We start from the raw sequence: 23,990 nt of genomic DNA, 5'->3' as shown, positions 1-23,990 counted from the left end.
CTGACACTCTCACTAAAGTGATCAAGATATAAGGCTCTATTCCTGTGCTCTCAATTTCCTGCCTGTGAGACTTCTAAAAGTGGTATATGAATCAATCAGTTCATATTTCCTCACCATTATAAACACATCACTGACTCGCAAAAAAATTCTTTACCAATTTCAAAACTGCCATGTCTTTCTAAAGTTCTTGAGGAAAGTGTGGTTTAAAAAGTTGTTACTCTTTGAATAAAAATGAACTCAGAATTTCAGCCTGTGTTTAGGACACAGCATTGCACAGAGACAACCCTCTTCAAAGTGTTAGATGACCTGCTGATTGCCGATGATGCTGGAAAATCATCTGTTTTAGTTGGAATAGAATAGAACAGAAAATACTTTATTTATCCCCGAGAGGAAATTCAGGAGTCACAGTGGCAATCAAGAAAACAAAAGTAAGAAAGTGTATAGAAAGTGAAAAAAAGGTCCACAAGAAAATAGATGACGACATCCTGTCCACCACTCTCCAGCCCAGCCAGTCTCCACCTCCACATTATGGCTGCAAATGATTTGTCACGGGGGGTAACATAAAGGGAGAAGAGAGGTAGTCCAAAGACCAACACCTGTGGAACTCCATAGGTCAACTTTGCATGAGATGATAGTGAGATGCCAATCGTCAGGCTTAGAGATCTACTATTTAGATTAGAATAAAACCATTTAGAACTGAACCAGACAAGCCAAGTCTTTCCAGTGAAACAAAAGGATCAACAGTATCAGAGGTAGCATTGTTATTATTATTATTATTATTATTATTATTATTATTATTATTATTATTATAGCCTATAAATATATCTTTAGGATAAGATTTTTTCTAGGCTTTTGACCTTCTACAATGAATTTATATGAAGTAATGTTAAGTATTTTAAAAACCCACCTGCCTCTAGATTGAACAGTCCTTACCATACTGTTTAAACAGATTAAACAGAGATTAGAGTTTTGACAAACTTTTGTCATTAAAAACTGGACTGACAGAAAAAAGCAGGTTAACATTTGACTTCTACTGAAAATAGCTCTGAAATTATTTTAATATCCTGGGTTGTCTCTAAATCAGTGCTACATTAAAATAATAGCGTTTTCAAAGTTAACGTCCGGAAGTCACAAACATCCACACCGCAACATCCTGGAGGTAAAGATTATCTTCCCAAATTGGCACAGAAGGCGTATGAGCTGATTTAGTACCGGGAAGTCTGAAAAAAAAGTCTGTTGAACAGAAACCATAACTTTGGGCAAACTCGCAGCAGAGACACATGACATCTGATGTGGTTAGCATGCAGTGCTGCGTCAAGCTCACTACAGGCAACATTACCTAGACCGGAAATAATGAACAATAAAACAGTTTTAATAAAAAAAAAATGATATGAGTTTGTAAATAGTTTCATACAGAAAAAAAATATCCGTAAATATGTATGAAACTTTAAGTAGACATAAATTAATGTATAAAATTAACATTTTTTTTTTTTTTTACGTCTGACGAAAATAAAATCTTGGGTTTCTTAAAATTTCCCTGTTTCATATAAGCACTGGATTAATTTATTTTCGAAAGAATACAACGTCTCAAACACAAAACAGAAACTTATGCAGGTTTTATTCACACAATATTAGTGGCGACCGATGCAGCATACGTATCTTGGTGTAATACTTAATAAGATAATGTGTTATACTTGGCTGAGACATCCGGAAACAACCATAAACTACCCGCACCGAGGAAACTGAGTCAACAAGTCATATGTAAACCAGCACTGAATGTATCGCTCAGGTTTCTAATGCTCTCAAATTTCTAGCAGATCATACTTGTGCCTTTATTTTGAAAGCATCCACCAGAACCTACACCGTTATGCTGTCACGCGCTGACATGGGTCGGGAGCCCAACGTGGAGGAGAGGATGTGGGTATGCTGACATCTGCAAGCCAGAGGTTTAACTGGAAGACGACCGCAGTCAGGCAGACTTACGACGGCTTTAGCCACCTTGAAGAAACTCCAAGACATGTAACTTAATTCGAAGGTAACTTTTGAGCTGATGTCTTTTTCATTTTTAGGTAATATTGTAGTATTAGCTGTCATGCGCGTTGTGTCCAAAGTACCGTTTGTTTGCGTGGTGTCGGTAACTTAATTTGCATTCGTGTCCGAGCTGTTTGTATACCAACAGAGTCACACTTTTGGTCGGAGTCTTGATTTGACCACGAAGCTGAAGTTGACTCAAAACGATGAAAACGTCACTACTTTGTTTCTTAAAGTTACTCGGTTGTGCCTCATTTGAAAGTTGTGATTTGTCTTAGTCCTTCGAGTCACTGCTGCGCTAATCTGCAATTTTAATGCGTCATTCATTGAGAGATTAGCTCAAACGTTCACCATTCGGGCTGATTCTATAGTAGGTTGTAGTCTTAACATTGGTTTGATTTGACAGACGAGGAGACCTGTTGCTGAACTGTTTGTTGTGACTGTCTGGAGCTGGACTCGTGACTGCTTATCTCTTGCTTTTGCCCTTCATAAGAACAGCTGTAAAGCACTCATCTGTTGCACACGGGGCAAAGAAGTGAGAAAAGTGAACTGAGGAAGGGATAAGATCACTACAAAGACTGTGTCAGAGAGGCTGGCAGCAAGTCTCCAGTGTTGCTTTTGCCCTGAACATCAAAGTGTTGCCTATAAGCTCATGTGAGAGGAGAAGTAATAATCCTGTCATCACTCATCCTGGCCTTGTGCTCAAAGGCAGCAATCAGTCAAATCAGGAGGGCTTATAGGTCCTGTCTTTGAGAACTTTTACTAACACAAAGCTGGAGAAAGAAGAACCAACTGGTGATAGAAGGAGATGTTCTTTGTATAACCTGTTCCACTGGTGTGCACATTTTTCAGCTGTTTCCCCTCTCCTGACTTCTGCTCATCATTGAGCTATGTATGGTAGAGTATGCAGTACAGACAGGCCATTCCTGACTAACCATGGAGCCATCTTTTCCATGTGAGGAAATCTTAGAAAAACATGACTCTCACTAAAAGTTCTGTGTGTATTTATTTATTTTTTCAGTGTTATGGGGTGAAGCAGCACCCACAATCGTAGCTAGAAAGCAAATCCTATCCCCCTCTCACACATTTTTTTGTGTTTGTTTCATTCTCTCTCCTTAGCTGAGAAGTGGGGCAGGATTTAAGCTGCATCTTAGGCCTGGCTCCCTTCCTCCTTGTTCCAAATCGCTCCCCAGTAAGGCTATCAGATTCAGAGGGAGTGGAAGGTGTGATGGACAGCTAATAAAGGGGGGTTTTGTCTGCAGGCGTCTCCATTTTGTAACCTCAGGACTCCCGAGTTCTGGCTGGAGCCCAGGCTGGAGTGAAAGGGCTGTGTTGCTGCTGCCTTTAAGGACTCACAGTGAACTCTGTACCGTAGATATACACACACTCCCACAGTGTGATATGAACCGCTTTGGCAGAAACAGGAGATGGTCATGTAGCTGTGGTGTGAAAGAAGGGACGCACTGTTTTTTGAATGTGTGTATCAGTATATTGTTGCTAAGGCTGTCTGGCACCGTCTGGCTCTGTTGTAAAAGGCACCCTGCTCTAATATTAATGCAACACAATTATGTGATTACATTCAGATCAGTGTCAACATAGCTAAGTGGCCTGTTTTTACTGCAGCCCCCTTTCACATCCTGGCAGGCTAATCTGATCTGTCAGGCATGAATGTCTAAATTGCTGTCATTGTGTGTCTTCAAATGCAGGCTAATCCTTATTTTTAAACCAGGAAAAAAGGCATCTGTCGTTGTGCAAATTTTCCGTCTGGAATTTCTTTTAACTTTGATTTAGTTTGGCTGAGGCTTAATTTAGCAAATGGAAGTCTTTAACTGAGGAACTGATCTTTCAGCTAGGTATTCACACACAGAATCTCTCCAACCTAATAGTCTCTGTCACTTTGATTTTCCTACATGTGTCATCTTTAACGCTGACTTCCTCTGCAGCAGCTGGGCATGCTGTATAACTGGTTTTCAACACATTGTTCTGTCAAAGGGTAGGAACTTGGAAAAAAAACTGAACTGAAAATGTGCGATGTGAGTCAAACGGCACAACTTTGCATTGAGGTTGATCGCTTTAGCATGTCTCTCATCTGAGTGAATCACAGGCTCAATTTATACAGCACATTACTGCACTGTGAGCCATAATTCAGTCTCTTCCCTCACAGCAATTTGTATTTAATGAGCATCTTAATGCAGCCCTGAGCCTGTGATTATATTTATGATGTTGGGCTGATTACTGCTGGTCTGGTCGATTGGAGCTGTGTCCTTAAGGCACTTGTGAGTTTTCTGCCTGGTGAGATTTTTAGAGTTTAAGTGCTTTAGTGAATCAGTTCCCCTAATTGTGACAGGGTTTGTTACTTGATTAAACCTTGTTCTAATCGGGGCAGCTTTAGTTCACTCTCATAAATTTGATCCTGTCAGTGACAGTTTCTCTGGGCCATGCTTTATATTAGTGCTGGGCAAGTTAACGCATTATTTTCGTGTTAACCCGTCAATCTATCAACGCCGTTGAATATTTTATCGCACATTATTGCATGTTGCTCACATGCTTTTGTTTTGTAAATGTCTGTTGCTGACCGCGGCGGAACCGGAAGTGAAATTGGCAGAAAAACATTATGAGTCACCAAAACAAGCATGGAGAGGAGGGGCAACGCCACGGAACTCAAAGGCGCTTGCCGCTTAGTGTATCAGTCCGCGCGCACGGCGTGCCACATATAAACAAACGCAGGTAGTCTGCCAGGACGAAGAGACACGATGAGAACTAGAGCCTTATTTTGCTGTGTTTTTGTGTAAAAGTACCGCGCTGAAAATTCTCTAAATAAAGCGTGAATGCAGACCGATATCAGAGTTTTTCGGTGGGAGTCCGTTTATTTGTGTTTTTGGTCAAGTAAAATATGGCCCCGTCTGAGTGCAGAGGAAACCTGCAGAGGAGCAGGGAGGGGGTGTTTGCTGTGAGCGCTCTGGGCTTCTGCTGCACAAAATCACTGCTGTAGGGGTAATTTCTGCCCTAAACCTTGTGATAGGACCCAACTTGTTCCATCCCGGAGTATCACTTTAATACCCTGACAGTGGCAATAAGCTTTAATTTAGTATTTACATTTTGTAAATTTGATTTGCACTAAATATGTGATTTAACTATTACTGTATAACAAGTACTGATTTAGTGTTTGCATGACAGATGTTATGGCACTTTCACAATATGATTAATTATGATTAATCAGGGAAATCATGTGATTAATTACAATTAAAAGTTTTAATCGTTGCCCAGCCCTATTTTATATTGATCTTGCTGGTCTAATTTTCTCTCCCCTCTCTCTGTTTAATGTCTAAAAATCTAAAGGGATGGTGTTTTCATTTGATTCTGTGTCTTTTTCCATCTTCCAGAGACTCGTGTCCTTTAGGGCACCCAAAGCCCCGCCTGTCAAAGTGCCTCCCAACGGCTCTCCACCATGAGGATGCGTTTCTCTCGAAAACTGGGCACTCTGGCCAAAGCAGGCTTCCTAATCTGGATTCTCTGGCTGGGCTACCTTGTGTTGGCGCGCTCCTCTTTCCCGTCCTCTTCCTCTGCAGAGGAGGATGATGAGGAGCGCACTCACCATGTAAGACAGGCCCCCCTGGAGGAGAGGCGGTCTGATGGGGAACTAGGAAGGCCTCTCTATGTCAAGGCAGCTCCAGACAGCGGTGCCTATGGAGAGTGGGGCCGCGCCACTAAACTCAACCTGAGTCCTGCAGAAAAGAAAATGGAACAAGACAGCGTGGAGCGCTACGCCATCAATATCTATGTCAGCGACAAGATTTCCCTCCATCGGCACATCCAGGACCACAGGATGAGTGAGTGAGTAAACCATCCAGGAGTGACCCATTAGTCAGACGGTGACTCATTCTCTTTTCCAGTATCTGTTTTACGGCTTGTCCATTTGGGTTAACTCTGAAAATGGAGCACAAATGTATCTCTGGCCTTGGAGGCTGCACAGAGCTGATAACTATTCTCCTCCTGTGTCAGGGATACATTACTCAATAGAGATTAAGTTGAGCTCCTTACTGGAATCAGTTTTTCCACTGACAGTTGAAACAATAATGAAGGCTCTCATGATGCAATGCAGAGCTTATTGAAGCTGCTGTAAGCAGCTCTCAGCCTGGACGGATTTACTCCATCCAGAGTCGTCTTCCACAGATATTTGTTCCCCGCTCAGCCTCAGGGATGAAGTGCAGAGTAGGAATCCTTTTATTAGCAGATTCTCTTTCTGCTTTTGCTTCCTCCTTTACTGGCTCTCATCCTAATGAAAGCAAGATGTAGTTTCTGTTGATATGGTGCATAAAAACAACAACAAATTACTTGTTTAATTTGCACTGAAGGGTTTGAAAACATGTATTTTCTGTAGAAAGATCCAGGATAAAGGAAGCCTTTTGAAAGTCAATGGTGTAAAATGCGTGTAATCTTCTAAAGCAGACTTTAAACAACAGACATTTAACATTAAATGTCAGCGTTTGCACAGGTGAGACTGGAGTTATCTGTTTTACCAGCCTGCATATTAAAAGACAGACAGAGAAGATGCTTTTGATCCTTTAAACACTCAACAGAGACGCTTCTAGGAAGGCTTAAATAGGTGCTGTTATCCTTTTCATATTTCAAAAACAACCATTATGTGAAAGTGCTGGGTCTCAATACTAAATGAAGGCAAAGTTTCACATCGTGCTGCAGCGTGATCCTGGAATAATCCCAGGATCACACTGCAGGCGGCTCTGAAAGGCTCGTTCAAACAGTCGCAAGATTTTGCAAGAGGGTCACAAGATTTGCTCAGTTTGGGACACCACCCACTGGTGAATCTCCTTAAAAGAGCATCATGAGTCTAACAAAACATGCCTACCCAGGAGGGCCATCCTGCTGCTGCTGAAGATCTTCTTGTTCCCTTCGAAAACTTTCTGGGTCAAATTTGGGTCCTAAACACATGAGGTTATCTGTAGCATGGTAACACGGAGAGGGAGAGGTAAGGATAGGGTGACCATATCCTGAAAACCCAAAAGAGGACACTCTGCCCAGCCTCTTGGAGATACTACAAAAGTATCCAAAGTAGGGCTGCACATTATGGCCTAAAACCAGTATCCCAATATTTTTAAGCTATACAGCGATACACAATACACATCTTTTTTATACTGGTTTCTGCTCTATATCACTATATAAATTCTAAATTCAACCCTTTGATGCATCAAATGACGCCAAGTATAACGATTTAAGCCGACCCCTGAGCCGGATTTTTAAAAGTTGCTTGCAAATCCCAAACCTGCACCTGACGAGATATGCAAGCAACTGTTTTTTCTCTTCTCCAAACGCAAAAACAGACATGCACAGGAGACTTTTTTGGGTGGTTGGGTGAGTGTGCTGCTTTCTGTGACAGAAGCACCAGCAGAAATCAAACACAGAGAAGAATTACATACCCACATCTGAAAACATTAACACAACAATTTGTACTCGATGGTTGTGATAAAGTCATTTCATACATCTTACCTGCAGCGACCCGTGATACATGGAGTGTATTCAATATATCCTCACCTCAAATACAAAGAGACCCAAAGACAACAAAGCAGCTTCAAAAACCATACATTTAATAAAACATTCCACTTTTGTTTAAGGTGAAAACTTTCTTGAAACATAAATAATGCCTCAAAAACACACTTAGATAAAGAAAAAGAGAGGTAGCCTAGAGGTCAAATATATTTATGTAGTGCAAAAAATAAACAATGCCTTAAAAAATTAGTTAAACAACAAGAAAAATTGAGGTATTCTAAAATGATTTTTGATGGTTTTCTTTTGTAAACTGAAGAAAAGGACAGGCCATCCATTCTTGTTTCATTTGGGCTAATGTAAAACTATAAATTGCTCAGATTTTAAGAAAAAGAAAATGAGAGCTGGCAGCTAGTGCATAGTTTCTATATTTTGATCTGAGAGAAGGAGCGGTCTGGGTCTTTCATGTCATGACACATGTGGCTGGCACGTGTGCTCAACATCTTAGCCGGTAAGTGGAATCGAATAATGCCAATGCCCAATGCATAAAGGTGTTTCTTATCTCATTTTGTCTTGTCTCATATCATCTCATCTCATCTCGTCTTATCTTGCTGATTAACATCACCTCTGATACTGGCAAAAATGTTTTCCAGCAAGAGCTGGTGAGAGGCTTTTTTTTTTTTAAAGCTAACTATTTCATGTTATCATGTCTTCATTTAGAGAGGATGACGATGGACGGAATGGGAAACTGGAAAAGTGATGAAACCAAGGCTGATTTAACTGCTAAACCAAAGCAAATAAGAAACATTTTGCATTTTTTGCACAATAAAACAAAAAAGCCCTTTTAAATTAAAGACTGTTTTTAGACAGCTTTTTCAGCAAGTCTTACTCCAACCCTAACCTCTGCATCGTCTGCTGCACAGGAAGATGATTGTTACTGCTAAGGTCCAAACTTTAGGTGATTAAAATTTAAAATAGATTTAAAAGCAATAAAAAAACAACAGCAAAAATAATGAATCAAATTCTCAAATTTTGAGAAGTTTCTATAACAACGCCACTACTGTTGATTATGTGCATGACCGGACTTTTTTTTTTTTTTTATTATTTAAGTTTTTATTCAATGCAAAATTAAAATATGTTTCGCAGCTTAACAAAATTACATTCATTTTTCAGAAATAAGGAAAAACAGTAAAAACAAAATATGACATGTTATTTTCAGACCATTGTTGTACAATGTGGTAGAAATAATAATAATAATAATAAAAAAATATATATACATACATACATACATATACACATACATACATACATACACATACACATACATACACACATACATACATACACACATACATATATATATATATATATATACATACACATACATACACATACACATACACACATACATACATACATATATAAATAAAAAATAAATAAATAAATAAAATAAAAAATATATAAGAAATACATAAAAATATATAAACTTTTTTCGAAAGCAATTTAAAAGAAAAATGAAATAAAGTAGATAAATAAAGCAAATTTTGTATCAAAAATTAAAAAGTCAGGGGTAGTAACATATTAAAAAAATAATAATAATAATAAAAAAATAAAATTGCATTTAAACTTTCTTGCAGGTCTAAGCCCCTTCTCACACAAAATGAAAGAATGAAAGAGTGCAAACAAGTCCAAACCAATATGTTTCTGTGTAGACATATATCCAAGTTTGTGGTTATTAACAAGTATACTGAAAACTGAGATACTAAAGTGTAATTTTGGTTGGGAAAATGAATAAAAAGTAAAAATAAATAAATAAAATAAAATAAGATCAAATTGAATTAGATTAAATACAATCAAATGAAATAAGATAATGATATAAGGAAAACAACCACAACATAAAAAATAAATAAATAAATAAATAAAAAGGAATAATAATAAAAATATATATATGTATATAATAATAATAATAAAAAAAAACACCTCATTGTACTTTGGACCATAAAGAAATTAGAAAGTTCTTAACAGAAAAGAATGGAGTGTTCAGTGTTTAAGCCCAGCTGCTTGCATATGTTCTTTGATCAGAAAAATTTGTATTAACAAGAATGAACTATTTACAATTGAGTAGCTCAAAAGTTAACAACAAAAACAAACACTAGCAAACTCTCAAGGGGGGGAGGGTCACCATGTCCATATTTTGGATGTAGTACAATTTAATGAAGATACACAAGTAGTCCAAGATTTCCAATAATGTTTAAACTTCTGTTGCTCAAGCCTTAAAGTAAAAGTGAGTTTCTCCATGGTGTAAATATTGTGGATTACCTCAATCCAGTCTCCTACTGTGGGAGTGTGTGTTGACAACCATTTTCTAGTGACTGCTTTTTTACTTGATATTAGCAGAATATCCAATATATATCTTTGGGAGGAGCCCTTGATGTTGTCTGGGTGTAGACCTAGATAAAGGGTTTCAAAATTAAAAGGGATTGGTACTTTGAGCACCTTTTCTGTAATATTTTTAACTTGAGTCCAGTAATTCTGGAGCAAAGGGCATTGCCAGAATACATGGTAGTGGGTTGCTTTATTTTCCCCACAAGACCTCCAACAGGACGTATTTTTATCAAAGAATTTATTTTGTGCAGGGGGTTTAAAAAAACGTATCACATTTTTCCACCCGAATTCTCTCCAGGAGAGGGCATGTGTTGTTTTCCATTGTTGCGTGATGATTTTTTCCCACAAATCAGCTTTTAATTTGAAATTTCCTTCCTTCTCCCATGTTGCCTTAACATATGACGTGTCGTCCCCATGTAGTTCACACAAACCATTGTATAACACAGATATGGTTTTAAGGCCTGGGCCTGAATCATATGCATTTAAGAAAACCTTCAGTATGGAAGAATTCATATTGGCTAGGTCATCTTTACTTATTAATTTATCAGTGTAATGTTTAAGTTGTAGATACCTGTGGAAATCTCGGTTTGTTAGGCCGTGATGGTCTTTAAGCTCTTGAAAACTCTTAAAGCGACCCTTTGTATAGAAGTCGCTGTGTTTCACCAGACCGTTGTCTGCCCACTTTTTGAATGTTGTATCAATCTTATTTGGAATTAAATTGGAATCATAGGCTATCCATCTCAACAGCTCGAATGGTCCCTTGGTTCGATGAACTGTAATCACATGAAACCAAGGTTTAAGAGAAGTCTTTATCCAAGGGTTGGCTTCCTTTATGTAATCGATTAGAGCACTATCTCCTATAATTGCTTGTAGTGGCATATCACTAGATATCAAGGATTCTATTTCTTTCCACCTTGCTGTATAAGATGGATTACATATCTCAACCAAGGTTTTCAGTTGTGCAGCTCTAAAATAGTTCCTGAAATTTGGGAGGGACAGGCCACCTTTCTCCTTAGGTAGTTGGAGGGTCTTGAACCTTATCCGAGGCTTTTTACCCTGCCAAATAAACCTTGAGATCATTTTGTCAAGCTCTAAGAATTGTCCATTAGGGGGTTCAGCTGGAATGGTTTGAAACAAATATAAAAGTCTTGGTAATACACTGATTTTAATAGTTTCTACTCTTTGTGATATACTCAGAAAAGGCAAAAGACTCCACCGCGACAAATCAGATTTAATTTTGGATATCAAGGGGTCATAGTTTAAAGGTAAAAGCTTATCCAGGTTTTTTGGGATATCAACACCGAGGTATTTTATTGATTCAGAGTCCCATTTTATTTTGAATGTCTCTTCAATATACTGATTAGGGGTATAGTTAAAAGTCAAAACTTGTGATTTATGAATATTAAGTTTATAACCAGACAGGGACCCGTAATCTGTGAGGGTTGAGATTAATTCAGGGAGGGAGGTTTCAGGGTGCCCTAAATAAATTAAAATGTCATCTGCAAATAACGCAATCTTATGACCGGACTTTATATCTGATACTTAGACATGGTGTTACTTTTTCAATCTGTCACATCAGTTTTCTCCCTGAAGCAGGTTTTGTGGTCTACTCTCTATAAGGAAACTGCTGCTGCATTGTGAGCACAGTGATGATACAAGAAGAGAAAATATTCAATTTGAGCAAACCTATTTCTTCCCACAGTGCCGTAGTTTCAGGAGTGTGCTTTACACTGATACTCTCTGTGTTGTACACCACTGATCATTTAAAAGGAGACAAGAAGCAAAGCTCTGCCCTTTGCTGTTCCATTCCTTACTTCTCATTATCTCAAGTTCCTTTTAATTTGGCTTTTTTTCTTCATCCACTTTTGCCCCAGTGTCCCTTTTCTCTGTCTCTGTTCTGCTCTCTTCCTCTCTGTTTGTTCAAGTTTCTGTGGTCTGTCTCAGAGCACTGCTGTGGTATGTTGCTCACTGGTGTGATACCCTCCCCGCCCCCTTCCATATTTCTGTGGCTCTTTATTGTTTTAATGACTGCCATCTGGATTAAGAGCAGATACCTCCTCCTGCCGCGATGGCTGCTGAAGCCTCTCTGGCCACATTGAAAAAAATATATATAATCCCTTCCCAGGCTGAGTCTGTTCATGATGCTGTTGTCTTTATAAATGTGTACTGTACATGTGTACTGTTGCTTATGTCAACTCTTCCTGTTTCTTCTTCCCACCCACTCACACTCACACATACTTCAGATGCCGAAGTAAGAAGTTTGACTACCGGCGTTTACCCACCACCTCTGTGATCATCGCCTTCTACAACGAGGCCTGGTCCACGCTGCTGAGGACCATTCACAGTGTCCTGGAGACGGTGCCTGCCATACTTTTGAAAGACATCATCCTCATTGATGACTACAGTGATAGAGGTCTGACATGCAACCATGAAAGTGCAACTCTTGAGTTTTTTTGTTTGAAAGAAATGAAAGAAAGCCTCTGAAGCTCCGAAACAAAGAGATCTGACAGTCTCTGCTTGCTTTAGCAAAGCAGACAAACCAGTCCTCGGTTCTGCTTTGATATTTAACCTTTGACAACTCACACGAGCAAGTTAAACGAGACTACTCTGTGGACAGCGAGATGCTATCTGTGGAGCAGACAAAGGATTATTCCTTTGGATGGCTTTCAAAAGCAATTAGAGGAGAAACCTCAGAAACAAGTCAGGACACAGTCTCTTTGATGGCCGAATAAGGTGTAGAAATGTTGCACGAGGAGCTGGAGTAGTTGGCTGTGTATGTTTGATCCTTTTAAAATATTAAAGAGCAAGAATGTGGAGGAAACTACCATCATTAATATGAATGAGCACATGCTTGGAAAAGTCATGGCAAATATTTGCCCCATTACCTCAAGTCTTCATCGCAGCTTCTTTTTGTCTCATTCGAAGTGTGAATTTGAGTGAAAACAAGATTTAAATTTGATCCTGATTCTCTATAAATGTAAATGGTGAAATAAATAGCCTGAACTCAAAGCTCCCCTCATCATCGTCTCTGATTCCTCAGCCTTCAAGTCTTGTCCGTTTGTTCTAATAGAATATGTTTTTGATCCAAAGCTGGTCTGTTCTGTGTGCGTCACAGACGTTACTACATGATGATTATGTCAGTGTGCAGTGAACTACCATGACATCATTTCCACTCCTGTAGCCATTCTGGCAAAAGGGAATGCTAGACATGCCTCTCCCAGCCCAGAATGGTTTCTGCAGACAGGCAGCTTGCTCTCATATTTCCAACTTGTTAAACAGGCGAACATGCTAAGTTTTGACGCCCTCAGACCTTTAAAGCTCTGTTTAACTACTGATGCTGATAATGTTAGGTTGCTACACACTAAAAACTCACTTGACAAACTCGCTGTTTGTAACCTGCCCAGCGCTAAATGATGAAATCCAACATATCTCTGGCCTTTGCAGACAGAAAATAAGAAATGTCACAGCTTTCATGTTATTAATTATGATTTAAATATTTTGTTTTTGTTTACATAATTCTGATAGGTTACTTGAAAACCAAGCTTGCTGAATATGTTAGTAATCTGGAACGAGTGAGACTCATCCGTACCAAGAAACGGGAAGGTCTGGTTCGGGCCCGTCTTATTGGAGCGGACTTCGCCACAGGGGAAGTGCTGACGTTCCTCGACTGCCACTGTGAGTGCGTCCCAGGCTGGATTGAACCTCTGCTTGAGAGGTTGGTTGGTCTAACTTGATAATATCCTCAAAAATCTTCAACTAAATAAACTTTATGTACGGAAATAACAGACCAGGTTTCCTTTTTTTCGCTTGTGTTAAGGATTGGTGAGAATGAGAGCACCATTGTGTGTCCTGTGATCGACACTATAGACTGGAACACCTTCGAGTATTATATGCAAACAGACGAGCCGATGATTGGAGGCTTCGACTGGAGACTGACCTTTCAGTGGCACTCGGTGCCTGAAGTAGAACGCAAGAGGCGCAAGTCTCGCATCGACCCCATCAGGTGACTGTCTGATACTTGGTATTCTGATGCTAGTGAGAATTACTTATTGCATAAGATTTACAGATTTACTGTATTTCTGGGTGGTTACAACTAAACTGAACAACTTACTCCTCCCCACATACAAACATTTATAAAGGCCACACAAACTGTCGGCCGAAGAAGTTTAGTAGTGAGAAGATGGGTCTGTGTTTTTTGCTGCTGAAACACAGGAGCCTAACCATAGACGGTTAGAAAAAAAGGACGCCCGCTTGCTCTGCTCGAAGTGAGGTCTCCACAAAAACTGCTCCCTATGGTGGCTGGCTGCAGTATAGGTTAAAGAATCCGGCTTTCCAGCCATTCCAAATGGGCTGTGGTCAAACTTTAAAAAATTACTACTCCTCGTAGAAATGTTTCTCACGTCTGATTGTTGTGATGATTTAAAGATATAATTTGTCTGTCTTGTATTCAAGTCCTCTTTTTTCTGAGAAGTTCCGTTTTCATTAGTTATCTGAGGTTAAAAATGAGACTTTACGTAAAGTTTAACAATGATTGACAGCTGTTCTCGTGTATTTTTTTCGGGGATTGTAAAATATGGCGGGATGTAGAGTCATGAAATGATTAGACTCTCCAAAAATAATAATTATTTTTGTCACCCAGCTCCACTCAGATTCTCCCAGACTCCCTCACAGTCTCTACTGCACAGACTCTGGTGGCAATTGCTGCCAATGGCTGCGCCTGTGATGGGGGTATTTTGGCTTCAAAACTGTACAATGATAAATGGCAGAGCCATGCTGTCCACTCTATGTACAGTCTATGAGCCTAACTGTCAGACAAAAAAGGACAGAAGAGCAGAAGAAAGCTAAACAGGAAAGTGATAGAGCACAAGCTAAAGGCTAAAGCAAGGGCTAAAAGCTAAAACACAAGCTAAAGGCTAAAAGGGTTGAATTGTTTGTGATAATGTTCTTCCCAACCTTCATGAGCAGTTGTTCTGCAGTGGTCTGTTCAAACTTGAGAGTCTGTCAACAAAATAAAGAGCCAGGCTATGTTAGCTCTGCTTGGTAGATGACTGGCAGGACATAACTAGGATTCACTAACATTTCACAACATGGATGCATCTCAGAGTACCCGGCTGCCAGTAACGCTAAATAAAGCCAGATACCAAACAATGGTACAACTTACATTTGCTTGTTGTCACGTTTCAAACTGTAGCGCTACATATCTGTTGATAAATACCTTACCATGGCGCGTTCTATCCAAGGGGCAACATCCGGTTTAGAAAAATAAAGCCTGTGAGGAAGTGCGTAAAGTTGCTGTTTATCAAGAGTCTGCATAAGGCTGGCTGCAGAAAGACAGGAAACCACATACACACAAAGCCAGCCCTATGTGTATCATTTGATTATCCAATCAGAGACACAGCTCAGCTCACCTGACTAATGGGCACCCAACTGCTGTCAGAAAGGAAGCTCAAACCCCTCGTCATATCCAATGAGGCTGCATTCACAGATTGGCTTAATTTCATTGATTCAGGTACAAACAGATGACACTGCAGAGACTACGCCCACATTTCGTACAGTCTATGGTTGTAACCAGTTAGAAGTTGTCTTAAACAAAGTGAAGTAGTTTTAAAAACAAGATTGATCTCTTTTAATTTTTCACAATACGCCTTGTTAAGCGTCATGTCAGCACAACAGTGTGCGTGTGATTCCAGCCAAAGGTGTCACTGCAATCCACTGATAGTCCTCACTGTCCCTTTAAGTTGGTTGTGTTAAGGTGACCTGTTGTGCTGAAGAATTTTTCTGTTTCACTGTTTTTTCCAGGTCTCCAACAATGGCAGGCGGCTTGTTTGCTGTGAGCAAGAAGTACTTTGAGTACTTGGGTACATATGACACAGGGATGGAGGTGTGGGGAGGAGAAAACCTGGAGCTCTCCTTCAGGGTGAGTTTGCTCTTTTTGTGACTGCGATAAAGGAAAGATGAACCCATTCATTAATGTTTGATTCCATAGCTCATGGCTGTATTCCTTTGATTAATCCATCCAGCAGTTAACAGTCATTGGTTTGCTGGCGTGAGAGTGACACATGTCAGTGTCAGACCGCAGTCAGCCAAAACATCTGAGCCTGCACCCTGAAGTTGGCTGACACCTTGTTGTGACGCTGGTGTCCCTTTTCACTTGTTTGCGTCAATCAAATTGGCAGAGATTTTAGGCGATGTGTTAGTTTGTAGCAGGGCCACACAAGGGTAGGCGATGTAAATTGTGTGTACATGATTTATAGTGTGTATGAGGTTTCACAGTGAGGAGAGATGGGCTGGTCCCTCGAGTGATGTGTTATGCATGTGGAAATGAAAATGCCTCTCACTGTGACTTTTTGTCATACATAATTCATAGTGGGTGAATTGGTTTTCAACCCGGCTTTTGGAGTGCTAAAACTCTTGTGGAATTGAGATAGAAGGGACTGTCATTTAATGGCTGTTTGTCTGTGGATATATGATAATGATTTTACCGCCTGTAATTGGAACATAGCTCAGCCAAATATTATGAAGGACCTTGTTAACAACCTTTCAGTCTTCCAGGATGGTTTTTATTTCCTTTTTGTTTATCCTTGGTCCAGGATCAAGCAATTATAAGATGGAAATTTCTGAAATAAATCAGAGCTATTTTCAGCGGTAGTCTTCTGACTAGCTGAAACAAGAGTTGAATGAACAGAACATTGCAGGTGAACAGTGAATCTTTGTGTCTGATTAAAGCAGAATCATCCACTTAGAAGTTATTTTGTGGCTCTTTCTTGTTAAATTTGAAAATGTTTATCTTCTCATTTTCCTTTTACAAACTTTACACAAGACAGGGTTATAAATACCAGCAGCAGTAAATACAGGGGACAAAGTTCACCAGTTGTAGTCACATATTATTTCAACATGCAGCCTGTAATAAACAGTGGCTTGGTTAATGATAAACATATCTGTGTAACTGGTGATCATCATTCATTGGCTGCTATCACCCTTGACATCCATAATCTAGTCATTTTTCCTGTCTGGTGTTTAACTGTAGATGCAACTAATAGAATTTTTGGACTTCAAAAAATATTGGGTCCATTATTTTTGAAGCGTAAGGTCACTACATGCTTTGTCGTGTTGTCAACCCCTTTAGGTGTGGCAGTGCGGGGGAAGCCTGGAGATTCACCCCTGCTCTCATGTGGGCCACGTGTTCCCTAAAAAAGCCCCCTACGCACGGCCCAACTTCCTGCAGAATACGGTCCGAGCTGCAGAAGTTTGGATGGACTCGTATAAACAACACTTCTACAACAGGAACCCTCCTGCCAGGAAGGTACGAGAAATTAAAGGAACCATGTTTTCCAACTGTTTTTCTTCTGCTGGCTTTGAACTTTCTCTTAGTTAGCCTGGCACAGGTTTGATTCTATTCATTCAAATTAATACCCTGCAGTGCTGCTGTATTAAACACAGCACCTCGTTTATATGGCACAGGGTGGCTTATCTTTGATGTTTGACTCAGATGTTTCATATGATATGATTCACTCGTCTGCTGGTCAACAAATGATGAAACATAGTCTGTCTGACTGGGTCAGTCAGCCGTGTGTGTGCGTGTGTGTGTGTGTGTGTGTGTGCTAGAGAGAGGGTGTCCAACAGAATCCACAAGGCATGATGTGTGCCGTGCATCTCGGGTTCTGAGTACCACCATCACCATCAAACATTCATGCAGATCAGTTTCACCTCTCTGAAAAAAAGTACATTATTAATGCCAGGGATCTTTGATCAAACAATAAATTACCTGCTCAGGGGGAGATTGAACACAGCACTGCCACAACTGATAGCCAGCCTCAAATCTGTTATGTGGATGACATATGGTTCATTTCTTTGTCTGACTGTAACCATCGGGTTATGACACACCCTACCAAACAGTGTTGTTTTGTTTTTGAGTAAAAAGTGACATAAATTCTTAATAATTGTATGTGTTACAGATAAGGTTATAGTCACCGGATGAAGAGTTTTAACACTGGATTAAAATGTGACGTACATCTTTGTTTACGTGGAGACCCTCATTCTTTCATATTTCACACCTTGACACACACCTTGAAAACAGCAGAGCAATAAGGCTGTCACTGACATAGCTCAGTGTTTCAGCTGGGTAGTTCAGTTCCACCCTCAGGCAGTGCAAAGTAAGCAGCCTGTAAACGTTGAAGACTTTGACATAATATTATTAGAGTTACCTACCTTGGCAAACACAGGTATCTACAGTGTGTGCTTTAGCTGGGACCAGTCAGCTGCTGCTGAGTTCACACTGTTGTTGTTATAAGGCCGTTTTTGACATGTTTTCCTCTTGAATATTAGGATTCAGAGTGTTATTATCCAACTCAAGGATGGGACTGATTGTGTTTTGGACTCCTCCAAAACCCCAGTCTTCATCCTCCAGCCAAATGTGACTATGACGACATGCTTGATATTCAGGGAGAGGACTCACTGATGGGGTGTTGTTTTACAGGAGAACTACGGGGACATTGCAGAGCGGCTGCTGCTGAGGAACAGACTGAAATGCAACAGTTTTGATTGGTATCTCAGGAACATCTACCCTGATCTTCATGTACCTGAGGACAGAGGGGGCTGGCATGGCGCAGTGAGTGTCTGCATTTATATGTATCCCATGAGTTTATATGTCTCAGGTATGTTGCCACCGTTTTACAAGCTCATTTGCTGATTTGCAGTAACTTAGTAAGTCTAGTGAAATAGAAATAGTACTGTGGTTGGGCCTTTCTTTTTTTCTGGTTCTTTGAGTTTTTTGAGTTTGTTTTTGTGCTGGGGCAGGATGCAACCTGCTGAAAAGACCAGCCTGAGACAAACATAAAGCCTTGGTACCCATTTGGACCAGGACTGAGGCTGTTTTTCCTTCAAGCACATGGTGCAGGGTCACATTGTAAATTAGTTTGCACCAAAAATCCATTAAAAAAAATCTTTGACCCTAATGTATTAAAATCCATCACTTTTTATGCTGCAACTTATTTCATTTTAAAGCAATGATCCAAAATCTTATATGAGGCAAGGGCAGTATCCAAAAATCTGAAATGTAATGTTATCTTAGAACTTAAAACAGCATTTATGCCACATTTCTGTATAAAAGCAAGTCTAGGGTCAAGTGTCATATACTGACTGCTTAACAGGTGGGGGTTGATGTGAAAAATGGGTAAGTGTATTTTATTTTCAGGGATACTTTCGAGACCATCATTTAATCAGAGGGGTTTTTGTCTGTGACCTTACAGCCTTTAATGGAGAATAAACCATGAAGAGCGACTCTTCAGAGAAATCAATAAAGCACAGCAAGTTCATTTTCAGGATTATTTATTGCTCGCTTTCTGCCAGGTTCGCAGCTCAGGGATCCACTCAGAGTGTCTGGACTACAACGCACCAGAGCACAGCCCCACAGGGGCCCACCTCTCTCTGTTCGGCTGCCACGGCCAGGGTGGCAACCAGGTTTGTATGAAACCTTTTCACATTTTATTCTGTCCGTCTCTCACTTCTCACAATAACACAACCCCTCTTGGTCTGATGGGAGTCATAACTTGAAATGTCAATGCTTTCTGCCAAACTCAGCTACCACAGCTGATTCATACAAGAAAATTGCTCTCTGCCAGTGTGTCCAGCATGCCTGGGAATATTTGAAATGATCACTAAAGCTTGGTATTTTCGCCACAAATGCCAAGAAAATATCATGCAGTTGAATCAAGGTACCTCTAATTGGAAAGCCTGCCAGCTCCTGTGATGGATGGTGCAGCAAGCAGCAGATTATTTGTCTGTGAGGATGTATATTTAATGTTGCAGTCAGACAATGGGCACAGCTCCTTTCTGTGAATCTCTTACCTGCTTGATATCTCTGATTACCCTGCCGAAGCCCCGCATCGGGTGTCCCGGGCCACAAAAAGCACAATGTGTGACTGAAAATCAATGTTTGAATGGCTCCCAGCTGAAACAAAAAACCTGAAGGCCCTTCCCTGCCTCTCCCTTTTCCCCCGCATAAGAACCACGTTCCATTTAAAAGATACATGAGCCCCGCAGGCGGGATAAATGGTTCAGGCCAGGTAAATAAGTTTCAAGCCAGACACAAGGGGCCCCAAGTGACTCTTTTATCAGCACAGACCAGTACAGGCCCTGATGCAGCTGAAAAATGAATGAGATGTGAAGAAAGAGATGTGGTAGTTTGAAGACTGATTAGCTGACCCTGCATTTAACGCGGAGAACAGGGAGTGTTGGATCTTTTGTCCGGTTGGGTCTGATTGTTGAAATGACACCAGGGGGAGGCGAGATTGGTTTGTGTTCACGTCGGGTTGATTGAACGGGTGGAGGCCTTGTCTGTACTAAAGAGATCCCTGGACAAGCGTGTGTAGCGTTGCCAGGATTTGATCTCATAGCGGAGTTAGTAAAAAGCTATGTGTGACTCAGGAAATAAAAAATACATGCCTGACTTCATGATTTATCCTCAACAGGATTTCTTAATAGATAAGACCGGGTATGAAAAGAGATTTTGCAGAGATGAAGGGATGGAATGAAGAGCTCAGAGAATTCTCCTTTTGCTGATGGGTTTCTCCTTGAAGTGATGATGATATAATGCCACAAAAACACTTTTTGCTAATGATAAAGTCTTTCCTTTGCCCTAGTACTTTGAGTACACATCACAAAAAGAGATCCGATTCAACTCAGTGACAGAGCTGTGTGCAGAGGTACTGGAGGGACAGACCTCCATGGGGATGAGGCACTGCCCCGGTGACGGGGATCCGAAACCTGCGAGCATCACCTGGGAGTTCAGAGAGGTAGGCGCCAGCACACCATGTTTGACTCAAACACAGACTCATTTACTTTTCTGAAACTCTCCTTTTTTTCCCTCACAGGATGGGACCATATACCATCCTCACTCTGGCAAATGTGTGACAGCCTACCGCACAGCAGAGGGCCGCACAGACGCCCAGATGCGCCCATGCACCCCAGGAGACAAAAACCAGCAGTGGAAGTTTGAGTGGTAGGAGGAAGACGACGAGGGAAAGTTGTAGGAAACCTCAAGTGACCTTTTACCATCTTTGGTGCAATTACTACAGTGGATGTCTCCTTCACCTCCAGTCTTTAAGTCTGCTCTGTGCTGAAAATGGGAATGACTAGCAAACACAGAAGTGGTGTAAAAGTCACTTTAAGCCAATGAATCACCCTGTTCAGTGCTATTATTCCCGTGTGAATGAGTAAAGAAGAGCAGCAGACTGCAGCGGAGTGAGAGAAGGAGAATTGTAAGGACAGGTTTATTTGGTCTTTTAACAGAAGCCAGCTGAACTGTGGACTATTTTTTTACCTTGACGTTGCTTTAATTCAAGTGCCTGAGCAACTGAAAATGGAGTTAAACGCACATCTGAAGCATTTTCTGCAAGAACTTGAAACCAGCAAAACTGATCTGAATATCCAGCACACCAGAAGTGCCTTTAAGAGAGGTTGGAGAAAAAGTGATTCAGAGCTATACATGAAAAAAAATCATGCTGCACTACAAATCTTACCGTAATGTGCAATTAATAATTATTATTGTTAAATACTTATAATTGTTTGTCATAAAAAAGAAGTAATTTGAAGATGGTTGGCTCAAAGACAACATGCCAGGAATGTAAGGTCAGCTGCATGTTGCTCCACTCCAGCTACCTTTAAACATGCTCCATCATGTGAGAAGATAACTACGGGAAACCAGTGTGGTCATACCAGACTGACTCTCAATCCTATCTCTTGTCTGCGGAGCCTGTTTCACGGCAGAATGCTGCCCAAACAAGACTTGAAGCACTCATTTAAGTTTTTGTGCTAAGTGCAATTTATCCCAGAGGGCTCAGAGAGACGACGGTAATGTTGTAATCTAAACTTCCCTGTGTTGTGAAATTAAGAATACCCTCCAGACTTGTCCGTCAGCTCGCTTTTTGAAGGGTTGTCATAATATGAGAGCTTATTTGTGCCTAAGTAAAATGTGCCAGTGGGTGTCACTTCCGTGTTAAAAACTGCAAACAACACTGGCTTGATGCACTTGATGTTTAGTAAGACACAAAAAGCCTTAAAGGTCAGACCTGTTTCTTTAATCCTTCAATTTGCTGCACCAGACTGTTTTATAAAGACTCCTGTGTGTGTTAACTGTACTTGAAACAGCTTCAAAAACACTCCTGTGGGGTTTTATTTATCCACTGAGGACTCTTCTTTGTGTTTCTACTGGGACTAGAGGACCAAGAGATGCAGTGTGACTGTTGTGGAAATGTAGCAGCTGTATTTGCCGAAGACTGCTTATCACTGAGCAATGTTAAGTGTCTGCTTTGTCAAAGTCCTGTCATATTCATGACGCTCAGTGTGCATTGACATGTGAAAAACCCTATTTGTGTTTTTTTTTAATGAGGTTTGGTTTGAGGGACCAGGGTGGGAGTGAGTGCTCTTGAAAAGGAGCTCTGAAACTACTGATAAAAAAGGGATGATGGTGATTACTTGATATGAAGGAAAGGGTGGTCGTCATGGGATAGAGGTTTCAAAGAAGATTAAAGCTTTCGGGATGATTGAAAGAATAAAAAACTAACAGCTGATATGCATGTTGTCATTTTCTTTGTTTTTACTCTGCTCCACAAACATGTTGTCAGTTAAACCACGGTTAAAGCCTTCATCTGAAGATGGCTGTATGCTGTTATAAGAATGGCACCAACAGGTGATTTAAAACTAATCTACGCCATTTTTTTTTTACTTTGTTTCATACTGAATAAAACATGGAGTATATATTTGCTATCAACACTCTCAAAGACTGATCTCACCACTCCAGTCTTCATCCTCTTTGAATAAGGATTGCAGTATTTATTGTGGTGTGGCTCCACCTACTGGTAAGAAACCATACAACACACTGCTTATGAACTATTAAAAACATGCCATAGTCAAGGTCACAACCAGGAGGCTAAACTCTTGTTAACTTTAAGGACTTTAAAGACTGTTGTCATGTGATATTAGTAAACAAATTTTATATTTCTTTTATTTAAACAGCCAAATCAGTGACCCTGAGATATTTTGTGACAGTCATACTCACATTTTATAACAATCAAAATAAAGTCAAGGAGCGCACAATCAAGAAAGTTTAGTTTGAGTATCAGCTTCACATCAGGGGAACTGAATTTCAATTAATGCTATAAATAGTTTGCAAGTAAGATTTCAACCACAACATCCTCTTTTAAGTCTGCAGCAGCACTTGACTCGTTGACTTTTGTTTTTGTTCTTTTATTGCAAACCCCTTATATATATATATATATATATATATATATATATATATATATATATATATATATATATATATATATATATATATATATATATATATAATGTTACCCAAAGAAGGCCAGTAAAGCAGTCCAAAGGTCCACATACTGCCCTTCATTGTTCTATATCTGTTGCATGGAAAATGTTCTCCATCATCCAGTCCAGAATGAAAAAGCCCTCATGCATTACCATTAATATTGTGTCCCTGACAAGACACGACAAGCCCATTCTAGCGTGGGATATTACAACACTCAGGCTGACATGTTGCCTTCCATGTCTCATTGTAGTTTTCACAATATGGGTGCTCGATTAAACAGAATGCCACTCAGATTACCTTCTTGCCTTGAATGATCAGCTTAATTATTTAACATTTTAATTTGCTCAAACATGAATTTTGTGTCACATTTCATCTTTTGTGTCAAAAGTTTCACATGAGTAAGAATTGGCTGCATACAAAATTCAAGTAAAATAAAAAAATATATATAAAAAATCAAGGTTCAGTTTTAGAAAAGGTTAACAGAATAACACACTTTTGTTACATTTCCCATAAACAGTATCATTGAAAGAGCAACATAAATACATAAATAAATAATATTAAAGGAATATAAAAAGGTAAAGTTTCACAACTGACCACAGACGCAGCAGTACAGCTTTGTCAACCTAAGGTAACAATAGCCAAAATCCTGGGTCATCAGGAGACTTTCCAGTCATTTATGGAGTTCTACGTTTTGCTTTTAATGGACTAATAAGGTTTAATCCTGTCTCCACGCACGGCCTTGTTATCTAGC

The 23,990-nt window shown here is 40.0% G+C and overlaps 1 protein-coding gene across 1 annotated transcript; it reads left to right on the top strand.

The window, feature by feature from the left end:
• The first annotated feature begins 1,805 nt into the window (after positions 1–1,805).
• On the top strand, positions 1,806–22,480 carry poc1bl (POC1 centriolar protein homolog B (Chlamydomonas), like). Its single transcript, XM_074687100.1, has 11 exons — positions 1,806–2,035; positions 5,415–5,865; positions 12,162–12,331; positions 13,444–13,633; positions 13,736–13,921; positions 15,718–15,835; positions 17,045–17,221; positions 18,395–18,526; positions 19,267–19,377; positions 20,559–20,711; positions 20,790–22,480. Exons 2-11 carry the CDS (start codon positions 5,480–5,482, stop codon positions 20,919–20,921), a joined length of 1,755 nt encoding a protein of 584 aa, XP_074543201.1. The 5' UTR covers positions 1,806–2,035; positions 5,415–5,479; the 3' UTR covers positions 20,922–22,480.
• The last annotated feature ends 1,510 nt before the right edge of the window (positions 22,481–23,990 follow it).

The sequence above is a fragment of the Halichoeres trimaculatus genome, unplaced genomic scaffold (genome assembly GCF_033239565.1).
Source record: "Halichoeres trimaculatus isolate MK-OKI-2021-1 unplaced genomic scaffold, fHalTri1.1 fHalTri1_scaffold_14, whole genome shotgun sequence".
Classification (NCBI taxonomy): domain Eukaryota; kingdom Metazoa; phylum Chordata; class Actinopteri; order Labriformes; family Labridae; genus Halichoeres; species Halichoeres trimaculatus.
The sequence above is the reverse complement of the archived record's forward strand: the minus strand, read 5'-3'. Positions and strand labels throughout refer to the sequence as shown.